The sequence below is a fragment of the Pinus tabuliformis genome, chromosome J, assembly GCF_031772625.1.
Source record: "Pinus tabuliformis cultivar Carrire ecotype Pingquan chromosome J, CPIR1, whole genome shotgun sequence".
In the NCBI taxonomy this organism is placed as follows: Eukaryota; Viridiplantae; Streptophyta; class Pinopsida; order Pinales; family Pinaceae; genus Pinus; species Pinus tabuliformis.
Genome location: NC_142295.1, coordinates 1,006,448,833 through 1,006,462,176, shown reverse-complemented (window position 1 = coordinate 1,006,462,176; position 13,344 = coordinate 1,006,448,833). Strand labels below are relative to the sequence as shown.

General features: G+C 34.1%; 1 protein-coding gene across 1 annotated transcript; it reads left to right on the top strand.

The window, feature by feature from the left end:
• The first annotated feature begins 11,658 nt into the window (after window positions 1-11,658).
• On the top strand, window positions 11,659-12,714 carry LOC149230256 (transcription factor bHLH118-like). The gene is made up of 3 exons (XM_089381249.1): window positions 11,659-12,039; window positions 12,140-12,523; window positions 12,622-12,714. Exons 1-3 carry the CDS (start codon window positions 11,659-11,661, stop codon window positions 12,712-12,714), a joined length of 858 nt encoding a protein of 285 aa, XP_089237375.1.
• The last annotated feature ends 630 nt before the right edge of the window (window positions 12,715-13,344 follow it).

The window sequence follows — 13,344 nt, the reverse complement described above, 5'->3', positions numbered from 1 at the left end:
TTGTTGCAATTTTTTATATACATTTTTTCACTATAGATGATTGTAGTATTAGTCTGCTAGTAATTATTTTTGTATGCATGACTCCTTGCATGTCTCATCAAGGGAAGGGAAGAGAGTGATCTTCTGTTGCAGTTGTTTCTTTTATAAATTTAACTTCGTCCATCATTCATAAATAAATTAAGGCCACTAAGAGGATGTCAAGGTACAAATAAATCACAAGGATAATAAAGATGTTAATAAACTAGTGGAGAAGTCCATCCCTAACCTAGGAACTAGTCATATACAAGACACAAAAATATTTGAAATAATGGAATTATATTGTCACAACAGTCACAGAGGAGACCCCAAATTCTCCAAATAATGGAATTCTATTAGCACACCAAGACTTCCATTACACATGCCCTGCTAGTGAAGGAGAATTATCATCAAGGAATTTGGTAAAGGTTGTGTGGTTTAGAGAAGCCAAATCACTTTCTAATTACACTTTACTCCTAGATAATGTAAAAAAATAGGGTTTCCTCAATGATAGAGAGAATCCCTTATCATGATACACCTCACCATGTTGTGGATGGGTGTACTCAATCCTAATTATATGCTTTCATCAGAACGGTTTGAACTTTTTATATCAGCCGTTATAGTTTTCTTTACTTCATAAACTCTATTATATTTATCTATGTCATGTTCAATCAAAATTCGTCTATGGTGGATCTTTTATTTTATCTTTGAATATATGTTGCCACTTGGTAACTTTGAAGTTTTATATTGCTTGGTTCCCCTATCAATATATTACATTAATTTCATGATTTTTTGTAAACTCTTTGCATAGAGAGGTATTGTGGGACTATCTTTTAACAATATCAAAATAGTCACATTTCCATCAAACAAATTAGTGGTATAGCCTCTTTGATTTATATAATTATGTGTTTCCTTTTTTCTAAATAAACTAGAATATAAATGAAACTAAGATACCAAAAATGATATATTTATCCATTTTAAAGTTCCTTCATTTGTACTTTAACTAAATTATCAATTATATATATATATATATAATTTAAATTTAATTACACAAACAGTGGGAAACTTTATCATATCTTAGTTTCCAAAAGGAACTGCTAATTGTTAGTAAAAAGGCTACTTTTCTTTATATCCATATATCTCTAGGTCCAAGAAAATTCATTTTTGAATCCTATAGTAAAAATTTTATACCACCACTTTATATTACACTAAATTAAAATAGGATTTTACAAAATACCATTTTCCAACCCAGAATGAGGGCTGCGTGTAATTCTTTCCCTTCTCAACCTCGAGTTCATCCATGTCCCTTTTAAAATAAAATAAAAAAGAAAAATAGTTTAGGCTATAACCAGTATAGATCCATCTTATCCACAAATCTACCAAGCATTGAGAGGGACCAAATTTCTTGATATTTAAACCTCATTTTAAAATGAAAAGCTTGAAAAAAGGTTTACGCGTGAAAATATTTTATCCCTTTTAATCCTTGTATCTCTCTCTCTCTCTCTCTCCATATATATATATATATATATATATATATATATATATATATATATATATATATATATATATAGAGAGAGAGAGAGAGAGAGAGAGAGAGATGTGTTCTTTAAATTGTATTTTCAAATGCTTTATATTAAAAAATGAATAAATTACATATTTAACTACATTATATTACTTTTGATTACTTCTTCCTTTTGAGTATTAAAATATTTTAATATGATCAACATTAAAATATATACAAACACGCACACTCTCTCTCTCTACAACCTCAATGATTACCAAACCTTTGAGGATACCAAATAAAACCTCAAACCTAGGTCCATGGGTCGAGCATTTTCTTAGCAAAGATTGAGAGAGTCTTAAGAACCCTATAAGGGAAAGGATCTCAAGTAATATAGAGTGGTAGAAAAAATTTTCTTTCTCTAACTTACAAGTAAGAAAATTCTAAATTTAGAAGTGGACAACAACAATATTTGATTAGGATCCTTAAGGCGAATTCCATTCGGAATGTTTCCAAATGATATTTCTAACCCTCAATTATTGAGAACTAGTTAATTCTTCAAAGAAATTTGCTATGAAAAGGTTAATCAAGATTCATATTATTTTATCATCTTCTTACAAGAATTAATGATAGATAGATGCTAGTTCAATATTTATCCAAGCTCTTCCCCGGATGCGGGTGATGACCTGTCAAGGGGGGACGTGCCACATGCCCAGCATGTGCCGCCCCGTGGTAATCTTAATGAGCCTGGTTCGACTGCCGTCACAGTATAATGGTTAAGCAGAGAAGCAAAGGGCATTCAATGCAAGGCAGAGGTTCTCGATGGTGGCGCAGAGTGCAGTTAATGCTCGGATGCAGAGAAGGAATGGCACACGTTATCAACAGAGGATGTGGGTGCATTGGCAGGTTAAAGTTAGACGGGTGCGAGAGCAGAGAGGCTACGAGGTGGTGGATGTTAGGCCTCTTGCTGCAATTCAAGTTATGGTCGGCCGCTGCAATTCAGGTTATAGCCGGAAGCAGAGGAGGCAATTCGAGGGGTTTCTGGTTCAATTGGATGCGAGAAGGGCTAACTCGTGTGCAGGAGGAGGGTGCTCAGAAATCGTTCCATTGGTGTGGGCATACACGGGTGGCAACGAAGAAAACATGGTCAAATTACGGGAGGGACAGCCCAGCAGACGAGGACCAGGGAGAGGATCCTCTTCTCGAACCCCTGCAGCAGACGAGCATCACCATTGTTGTTGTTGCTACTGTCATAGGCGGGCAAGAGCCACACAGCTCCCATGTGGGCAATTCTTGGAGGTCGGTAGCTCAAGCGAGGGAGGGCCATTGCTTCCGGCATTTGGCTCGGTGGTGTTCACTCTGGGTAGCTCAATGGACAATGCAGGAGTCAAAGCCCACATTTCTGTTCTCTTCACAAAAATCCCTGAAGATTCTGGAGCCGGAAATCCTCTGGGCACGATGGAGCAACCTCCAGAAAGCTCGGGTAAGGACGCGATGGAGAAGCCTCCAGGAACTTCCGGTAAGGACAACCCTGTTAAGGAAACTACTGAGGTGCTGCCACTGAATGAGGCAGGCAATTTGGGGGAGGAGACTGTGCAACGCACCTCACCCCCATTGGGGCCAGCACCTCTGGGCATTGATGAGGACAAGTGGAAAGTGATGTGGGAAGGAGTCCCTGAGGGACGGGGATGGTGCTACGTGGTGGAAGACCCAAGCCTTTGCGAGGACCAGGACACTGAGCCTCGACTCCATTCGGTTCCTCCTCTCTCAGCTAGAAACCAGGACTAATGCTTCTGCGGGTATGTCGGTTCCGGATTTCACTATGCTTGCTGGTTGGCAGTTTCTGAGTCTGTCTTTCTAGTTTATGTATGTCGAGTCTAGTCTCAATTCTCTTTACTGTTGGGTTCAGTTAGTGTATGTCGGAAGCCCTTGCGTGGGCGGTCTTGGGTCTGTTCAGAGTAATGAGGTCCCTTAGCATGCTGACTCTCACATCCTTTGGGCCTCCAGTAGCAAATAGATTTTGGAGGGTCTCTATTAGTCTGGAAGGTAATTTTGGAAGGTCTGTAGGTGCTGACCCTGCGAGGGAGATTTTTGTCTCAAGGTTAAACTATCCAAGGTGCAACTGCTGGCCCTGGAATGCCTGTCTCACTGTCTGTAATGTCTATTTGTAAATATAATATAATAGCCTAGATAGTCTTTTAACGATAAAAAAAAAAAATATTTATCCAAGCTCTTAAGGGGGTGGGATTTCATCTTTCTTGAATATTTAGGAAGATATGGGGGAGGTAATGGTGTGGAAGAAGAGATTATTCTCCTATTCTAACTCTTGGGATTTTTCATCTTGGACATGGGCCTCTCTCCTTTATTTACATCATTGGAAAGAAATTTCTTTCTTGACTATTTACGATCCTTTCCCTAAGTGGAAGAAATACTAGATTGTTTTCTTTTAAAACCCTGGGGTCCATAAATGAATATTGGTGGAGAGAGGAGTTCTAAAATTCTCCCTTCGTTCAAAGAAGATTTAGGTGTCAATGGCCCATGTTGACATTTTATCTAATTTATTCGTAAGTAATTTGATGGGAAATATTGTTGGATATATAACCAACAAAATTCACACCAAATTGGACAAATAGGAGGAATGGCGAAGTAACAATAAAGGAGAAGTTGGATCATATTCCATCTTTGATATATTTCCTTGGAGACACACCAAAATTTTATAGTGGGTTTCCATTGGGGTTAGGGGGTGATATTTGATCACAATAGAGCGATTATGGAGATGTCCCATATCTAAGAGAATCCCACGATCCCCTTCATGATAATACTTGAATGGTTGGTGGATGAGGACATTGTGATAAAAATCAATGATTCTTGGAAACCCCTCAATGATGCTCTGAATCAATCAACAACTATCCAATTCCACCAAAACTTGAAGGAGTCCGAGTAGGTGGTCATCTTAAGGCCTAGGTAGAAAAAAGGGATGATAGATATTCAAAGAAGGTTGAAGGATTTTTATCCTCTAGCTGAACTAGGGATGGATTTAGGTTTTTGCTGAAAATTCAATAAAATAAGAAAAGGTATTTTGAGAATAAACAAGGTATATATATTCATGCAAAGAGAAAAAAGTGGTGTCTAAAAAGTAGAGAAATTTAGCTTGATGAAAGTGATTATGTTAAAAAATGTTTCCATATATTTTCCATCTATAGGGAAGACATAAATTCCATTGGAAGATTGTGAAAGAAAATGGATCCTAGGATATGACTTTCTTTTAAATCACCTCCAAAACAGTAAATTTTTTCAATCAATAATCAAGGATGACTCATGAGAAACTATAATATCAATAATCTATTTATTTATTTACTTAAATATATTAATAAAATTAGAGGATAACTAATCTCTTATGGAAAAGGTGGGGAATCAAGAGCCTATTAGAGCGCTCCAAAGCTTCTAGAAGGAAAAAGTCCTAGTAAATATAGTGTCCCTATAGATTTTATTTTGCTCTCTGATTATGATTTTATTGAATAAAATCTTAGAAGGGTAATGGTTTCCTTAAAATTCATAATTAAAATTTTTAAGCATTTAGTACTACCTTTATAAAACTTATTTCAAATTTTAGTAACCCATATTGTTATGAAAACCTTCACCCAATCCCCTTATGCAATTGTGTTTACAATATAATCTAAAGAAATACCTCAAGAAAGATAATAGAAATTATTTATTGTCATGTCCCTACTAATTATTTTATATTCGTATAATGGAAATGAATACATAATTTAATATAGGTTTTTCAAGATGTTCTATGCTTGATAAAGACTAAGAATTTAATGACAATGACTATAAAAGTACACCTTTTCCAAGATTGTAACAAATGAGTAGTATTTCCTTAGGATAATCCCCATCCACATATGATTCAATCATAAGTTTGTAGTATGGGTCATAACATACATCAATTTGGTCTTTTTCAAAATTCTTATTGATGGAAACACCTCCACCCTCACCCCCAAACCTTTCTTTAAACTAGAAAGTAGAATTAGCTATGGATTTACACTATCCCCACTTATCTTTTCTCTAATAATAGAAGCGATCAATAGATCCCTCAAAACATGCTCAAAAAATGGAAACATCAAAAGTAATATCATAGGGAACTCTTTTAACATCTCTCATTTACTCTTTTATGATGATATCCTTATTTTTTACAATGACACCAAAATAATTATCGACAAGATCAAAGTGATTGTAGATATCTTCTATGGAGCCACTAACTTGAATATCAATCTAACCAAATAAATGATTTCTTTGTGGGGTCTTCTAGAGGCAAATCAATTCTATATCTCCTTGCATTTTCCCTCTACTACAATCAATTTTGATGATAGCAACAAATAGATAGGTTTGAATTCAAAAGAAAATATTTATCTAAAAGGGTGATTATCAATGGATAATTGCAAAGGTTTAGTAAAACATCATTACCTAGTGAAAATAATGATTTCCCAAGGAAGAGTACTGCTTCTACTAAAATAAATCCTCAAACATATCCTAACCTACCAGTTAATCCACTTTCCAAGTCCCAAAACATGTCTTAGAGTGGATCAACTAGTTATTTTATCATTTCATTTGTGTGTGTGTCTATGCAAGAGAGATAGAGAGAGAGACATGGAGAGAGAGAATAAATCCACAAGGATATCCTATTTTACTATGTAATCCAATTTCCAAATCCCAAAATGTGTCCTAGATTGGATCAACTAATTATTTTATCATTTTAATTTACCATCAAGGTTGGGGTATCAAAACTGTTTTCATGTTCTTGATTCTAGTTGTTAAGTAAGAAATATTTGGAAACTTCTAGGTGCGTGACATAAAATATAAGCACTTGTCCCAAAATTATGTAGAGAAATAGATTAAGGATCCAGGTTTTTGGAAAATGGTTGGTATGGCATGTTTGGAAGGGAGATAAAACTTAGACAGGGTTGGATATAATGGATTTGAAACAAATACTATTTTAAATTTCTATCCTCCCTCACATATGATATAAAATTCAAATTGTATCACACTTTAAGGCATATTACAATGGGGCCCTTTGAAAACAATTGAAAACAATAATGGCTCACTTGGAGGAAAAAAGTATTAAGGAAGAACACATAGGTAGTTGGAAGGAATATATTGATATGCTTGGAAAATTATTTATTATTTTGAGTGAATAATAAGGCTATATTATTTGTTCTATATGCCCTTGTAGGTGGTAAAAACCAAATCTTGGTTACAAATCTCTTGGATCAAAATTTAATGAATTTCCACCAATATAGTGGTGGAAACTAATGTTCAAGTTTAAATTTTTTATTAAATCCAAAATATATGTGTGGATCCTTCTAAATATCTAAGACTTCAACTTGGGACACTATAGAAAATAAGCTTTGAAATCCCTAGTCAATAATGTTTCTATGAAGATGATATAAAACCCATCTTTCATCTCATCATAAATTTCCCATACTTGAAATAAATACAATAAGATAAAGAGGAACTATTAGGTCTTCATAATACTTGCAAAGGGAATATAATTGAAGAGGCTTTTAGAAAATGTTTAGAGAAAGGAGGGATAAATTTACAATGAAATCCCTCTCACTTGTTCTTAGAAAATATAGTGGAACAAAATCCTAATAATTTTGAGGGTGTGGATACCCTCTTAAGTGTTCCATGCAAAGTATAAAAAATCCTCTATGCTTCACTAAAATCTCAAATGACTCTCACAAACAGCTTGCAATATAACTCATAGAAAAAGAAATCATTTGTGTTGTCATAATGGAGCATCATAAGGAACTTCTAATAGTGGTGGGGAAGTGGAATTATATATATTTCCCTAATCCACAGCACCTTCTTAAATGACGGAATTTGTCTTGAAAAAAAAATAATTTTGTGAATTTATAGCTCTCAAATCGGTTATAATGCTACCTAAACAAAGGGACAAACGAATTCAAATCTTCAAAAACTCACTTTTATTCAATGAATGGATGAAAATACCTAAGAAATTCCTCTCTACAAAGATTATTTTTTGGTATCAAAGTTTTCCACTAATGTCTTTTCAACTCTCTTTTTCCTCATGTCTACAGGCCCACAAAAAGGAGGAAGAAGGAGGAAGAAGATAGGTTATCCAAAGAAAGATCAATGTTGCAAGTGGAAACTTTAGTAAATCCTTGAATCCACTCAAGAAATCTCTTCCTATTGTATTTATAAAACTTTGTTTTTTTACTTCATCACTTGCTTGGATATTACAAAACAATGGTAGCTTCAAATATAATGATATGAATCTTTGTGGGAGACTATAATTATAATTTTGAGAAATATTGGATCTATAGTTTTTGAAAACTTCCATGTAAAATATAGGTTGGTTATATAAGCAATAAAAATATTTCAAACTCTAAGAAAATGAACAAGCTCTCAATTGTTTGTGTCTTTTCAAACAATGGAAGCATATATCAAAGAGTGGTTAATTTTTTTTGTATATAACCTAGTGAGAGTTTTGATTACTCCTCGATGTTTGTTATTGTAATTTCTTAATCCTACGAAAAATTGTTGTCACATGTGTGTGTGGGTGTGTGTGTGAGAGAGAGAAAGAAAGTTTATATGTGTCATTAATTTTTAGGACTAGCCTTTTCTTTAAGAAATGATAACCTAGGTTTAGTTGAGCTATCAATTGCGCCCAGTCTAGGTGAGACTAACCTTTAACATGGTTATATTGTTAAATATCTCTTTCTAATTACCATAGAGTTTTAAACATTGATTACCATATAAAATAAAACTAGTGAAATCCAATTATTTGTTATATTCAAATAAATATCAAATAATATTATATTTTATATTGGTTTGAAAATAAATTCTTAATTTTATATGGGTATGTAAGTAATTTTGTTATATTTATTAAATATATTTTAAAAATACTTATATAATTTAATATGGAGAAATTTTTGATATATATAAAAATTGACACAAGCAAACAAACACATATATATAAAAGAGAGACCAGCATCTATATTTATAGATAAAAATACCAAAAAGACCCTAAAATTAAAATGTAAAAATTAAAGTTAAAGAAAAACCACTAAATGTTTACGTGTGTAAGATAAAGAGAGTCCAAAGATAGAAATATAGAAGAGGGTGGACTTACCAAGAAGGGAACATCACCAACGTCATCCCTTTCTTGAGGATGCATTTCTATATTTTTCGTACATACTTTGGGCCCTCGAACAACATACATTTCCATTGTTAGTATTTTTTCAACCTCTAATTTTGTGCAGCGAGTTTCAACTTTTCTTCCGTCTTGCATTGTATACAATTAGTTAAGCTCTTAATTACATACCCGTTGTAAAATCTATAAAAGGACCGCGACCTTTCTCCAAGTGTATAAGTGAACATTATATTTTGAATTATTATTATTTTTTAAATTATCTTTCACTATACAATGAGCAGAATGTTTTGGGTTATTATTATTTTTGAACATCTAATCTAATAGGTTGCATTTTATTTATGAAAGTCTTAAGTATTTTTTAGGTTTTTTTTCAACTCCATATATCTTATTTTATGTTTCTACATCTCTTAGCTTCATATCGATCTGGACCTTTTTTAGTTAAAAGGTTCCTTATGATCTATCTTCTACCCTTATAACTCGTATCCTCTCTTAGCCATTAGGTCAATCTAGAAAACCTATATTTATCATATAATTTGATAGATTGAGTTGCATAAGTTTAATTCCCACCCAAATACACATGCACTTTATGTTTTGGAACTCTCTCCCAACTCTCTCCCTCCCAACTCTCTTATTTCACAACACCTTGTAGACCATCAATACACTTCACCATCTTATATCAATAATTCACTATTTTGTTTTCAAAGGGTCTTTAACATTTATGTTGACTATTTCTCCACCTAGCATTTAATTTTCTACATTTACCCTATTAGTTCCCCGCCCAAGGTTTAATTTTAATATCTCCATGGTAGTGTCTTGAGTTTATCTTACATCGTGGTGCAATAATAACTTGTTAATGAGGAAGAGTCTAGCCCCTTTACTAACTTTACTGTCATTTATTTATTCTCCAGTGCACTAATTAAGTTCTACATGAGATCTTGGATTTCCATGCAATACCCCATATTATAAAATTAATAATAATAATCATAATAAATAAATAAAAATAATAATAAATAAAATGTGAGAAGAATAATTAATTAACTAATATATAAATAAGTTGATGTTCCAAATAAATGAATAAAGGAAACTATGCAACTAGTAAGAATAAGGTCATGTTAATAAAAAATAAAAGAAAAATAAGTAAGAATCAATTAGATCAAAAAAATTATTTTAAGAAAAACTTCAAACAAAGATAGGAATTTGTATGATGGCACACAGATTATGTGTGTGAATATTATCTTTATATTTTTTTAACAAATTAATCTGTTCAATGGATGAAATAAGTATTTGAGACATTCTTTTTCTATGACAATCTTAGGATAGTAGTGATTTGTTGACAAATGTAATTGATTGAGGGCTCAACGGTTGTTAGATGTAGAAATACATAGTGTAGTTGAGCCTATGGTTTGGTGGAGAGTCATCCCCAAAACATTGGTTTCGGTCAGCATGATCATAGCAGCGTAGTGTTCACAACTTGTAAATAATTTGTCCATGTCAACTCCCATATATGATTTCTCCCACTCAACTATCATGTTGCTTATGTAATTATTTAATTTATTTTTTTAATCATAGCATTCTCAATAATTAAGCACCAAATACTCATGCATGACATCATTAACATCTCATTAAAAACAATTTCCAACTACCACATATCATCCCATCCTAAAATGCCATCACAACAATATAACTTCAACATTAGCATATCTTTATCAAAGATACAACATTACATTTGAATCATAAATACAACCACATGTTAATATAAAAAAAAACATGGTTTGACATAGGTGCATTTGAACATTGAATCTCATGATATACATAATACTTCATAACCAATTGAACTACCCCCCATGGACCTCACACGTTAATATGTTTTTTTTTTTTTATGTAGTTCATAGACTCCAAAGATCAGTGGCTGCTACATCCACGGAAACATTATTTCAGACAAATCCACCCAATGGGATCACTTCCCACCAGCTCATTGACCCCATGACATCTCAATAGTGAGGTGTTTTAATGAAGGAAACTCAACCAATTGATTTAACTCTCCAGCCTACCACAAGTTAATATAATCAAATAGATTATCATCACAAATATGATAATCTTCTCCATACATATCACATAGAGAGAAACAAAATCATAAACATTCGTGTAATGAATACCATGAATACCATTTAATGCATCAATATCATTAAACATCCATAATATAAAATAATAAAATTCATCTGCATTTAAAATAAGGAAAAATGAATCTCCATTTAAATCAAAATAAAAACATTTTCCTTTTCAGTTTTGAACATGGTGTAAAATCAACACCAACAGGTTAGAGGGGTCGTGTAAAATCAACACCACCAGGCTAGAGGGGTCGTTGTAAAATCAACACCAACAAGCTAGAGGGGTCGTGTAAAATCAACACCAACAGGCTAGAGGGGTCGTGATCGCAGTATCACGTCCTTTTATATTTAACATATGCGCGCCAACAATGAAGGAAATTACTTTCCTTGAAAGTGCTCGAGTTTGATGGCATAGCGCTTTTGACTGAATTGATTGTCCCGCTTTAAGTCCTCCAAATTTTCCTAAATGTCCAATCAGCAGTCTCTGATACAGTTGGAGTACAGGATTATATTTAACTGTTTCAAGTAGCGCTTATCACAGTCATAATTGTGTCGTCCGATTTTGTTGTCAGCCGCTTTTAGTACAGTTGAATGGTAGGAGCAGGATCTTCTCTTATGATATTTGAGGGGCTTTGTTTCGATTAGGAGCAAGGGATCCTAAGATATCTCAATTTGTTTCTTTAAATGTTGTTGTGATCCTCAGATAGTTATCAGCTTTCAATTCAGGATCATCTTTTTCACAAAGTTGGAACTGATCGAATACTATTCTTGTTGCAGACGATCCTGGACCCAGTTGGCGATCGTTGGCGAGGTTTCCTTTACTTTCAAAAGTCTGTTAGGGTTTGTTTCACCTAAAAGAAATGAACATTCCTTCTTGGTTAGACTATGAATTTCTCTCTTGTGACGATGTCATAAAAGATTTTGATGTCGAAAGTGTTTTGAGTTCCAGTCCATTTCCATCAGCACAACCCATTGAAAATCCCCCTACTTATACTACCCATCATGCCACCATATCTAATTTCGTTGATAACTGCAACTCCGGATGCGTAGAGGGTTGTCCTCCTCATTCGAATCCTGTTTTAACGACCACATTCTGCAATTCCAGTTGTTCAAATGATGGTCGGTCTCAGACCATCCCGACTGACAAAAGGAATCAGAAATCGATTGAAAAGCAGAGGCGTAAAGATATGAATGCCCTTTTGTCAATTCTGAAGTCCTTGCTTCCCGATGAAAATCTTCGGGTATGTTTTGTCTTTGATCGATAACAAGGGTTTTACTGCATTAAAAAGATCATCAGTACTCACTAGGGTTGCATTTTAATGGAAGCTTCATCTCCTGTAGGGAAAACGATCAGTGGCAGACCAAGTGCAGGAATCTGTGAATTACATTCACCATCTACAGCGAAAAGTCGAAAATCTTCAAAAGGAGAGAGAAAAGATGAAGGATGATTCTGGCAAAAATCCAAATCTTTCATTCCAGGCCCTGCGATTTTCCGGTAACGAGAAATTTTGCATTAAAGCGCCGGCTATTGGAGAATCAGACCAGGGTTTCCCTTCAATAAATATAAAACCTATGGGTTCAGCCGTTCAGGTATGGACGAACACGTTTGCACATCAGATTGTGTACTCTGATCTTCTCATGGCATTGGAAGATGGTGGGCTTGAAGTTGTGTGCGCTGCTTCTTCGACCACGAGCAACAGAATCTATCATACCATACATACCAAGGTAAGATCCTGTAATTCTCAAGCGACAATACTTTCCTTCCCTATGTCATCAGTCAAAACATTAGCATGTTTTTAAATGACTTTTCCCCAATATTGCAGGGGTCTGATCTCAATATCTTTAATGTCGACACCCTATACCTCAAGCTTTGGCACTTGATAAGGACTAACGATAAGCAAGACCGGGATTCATAGACAGTTGACGCTCAAGCCTAACATAATGCGCTGCCTTGCTGAATTTTGTTGTAAGTTTTGGCAAGCTTATATTAAGCAATTAGCACAAGTGACAAACCGGTTGGTTGGAAACGCTTGGATTATAAAGTAGATGACAGATTTCTTACAGATTTTGGTTACTGGATAACAGATTTCTTACAAACGCATTTTGGTTACTGAATAACAGATTTCTTATAAATGCATCGAGTGATATCCGTGGTATTTTATTGAACAAGAAAAAAATCCGAGTATTGTAGTTACATTTTTTTTCCTCTTATCCTCCCAAAAGTCTATGATCATCACGACATCTCTACATGAAAAAAAAAAATCATCTAGAACTCTGAAGTCTGTCCTTTGTGAGTTTCGTTGAAAAAAAATGCTTCTTTTACATTCTTCTCTTAGCTATTCATTCTTATTTGACTAAGCAAACATTCATTAAAGATATCACTTCTAGTTAAAGGATTACAATGTAAAATAGAGAAAAAAACACATCAGACTAGCTTTTCCTATATTGTCGATTAGAATTTGAAGCTCGTTATGTTGAATAAGTTACCATTATCGAACAGAAGGTGATCTCACTTGGTGAAGCACTACACCCACACTTAGAAAGAA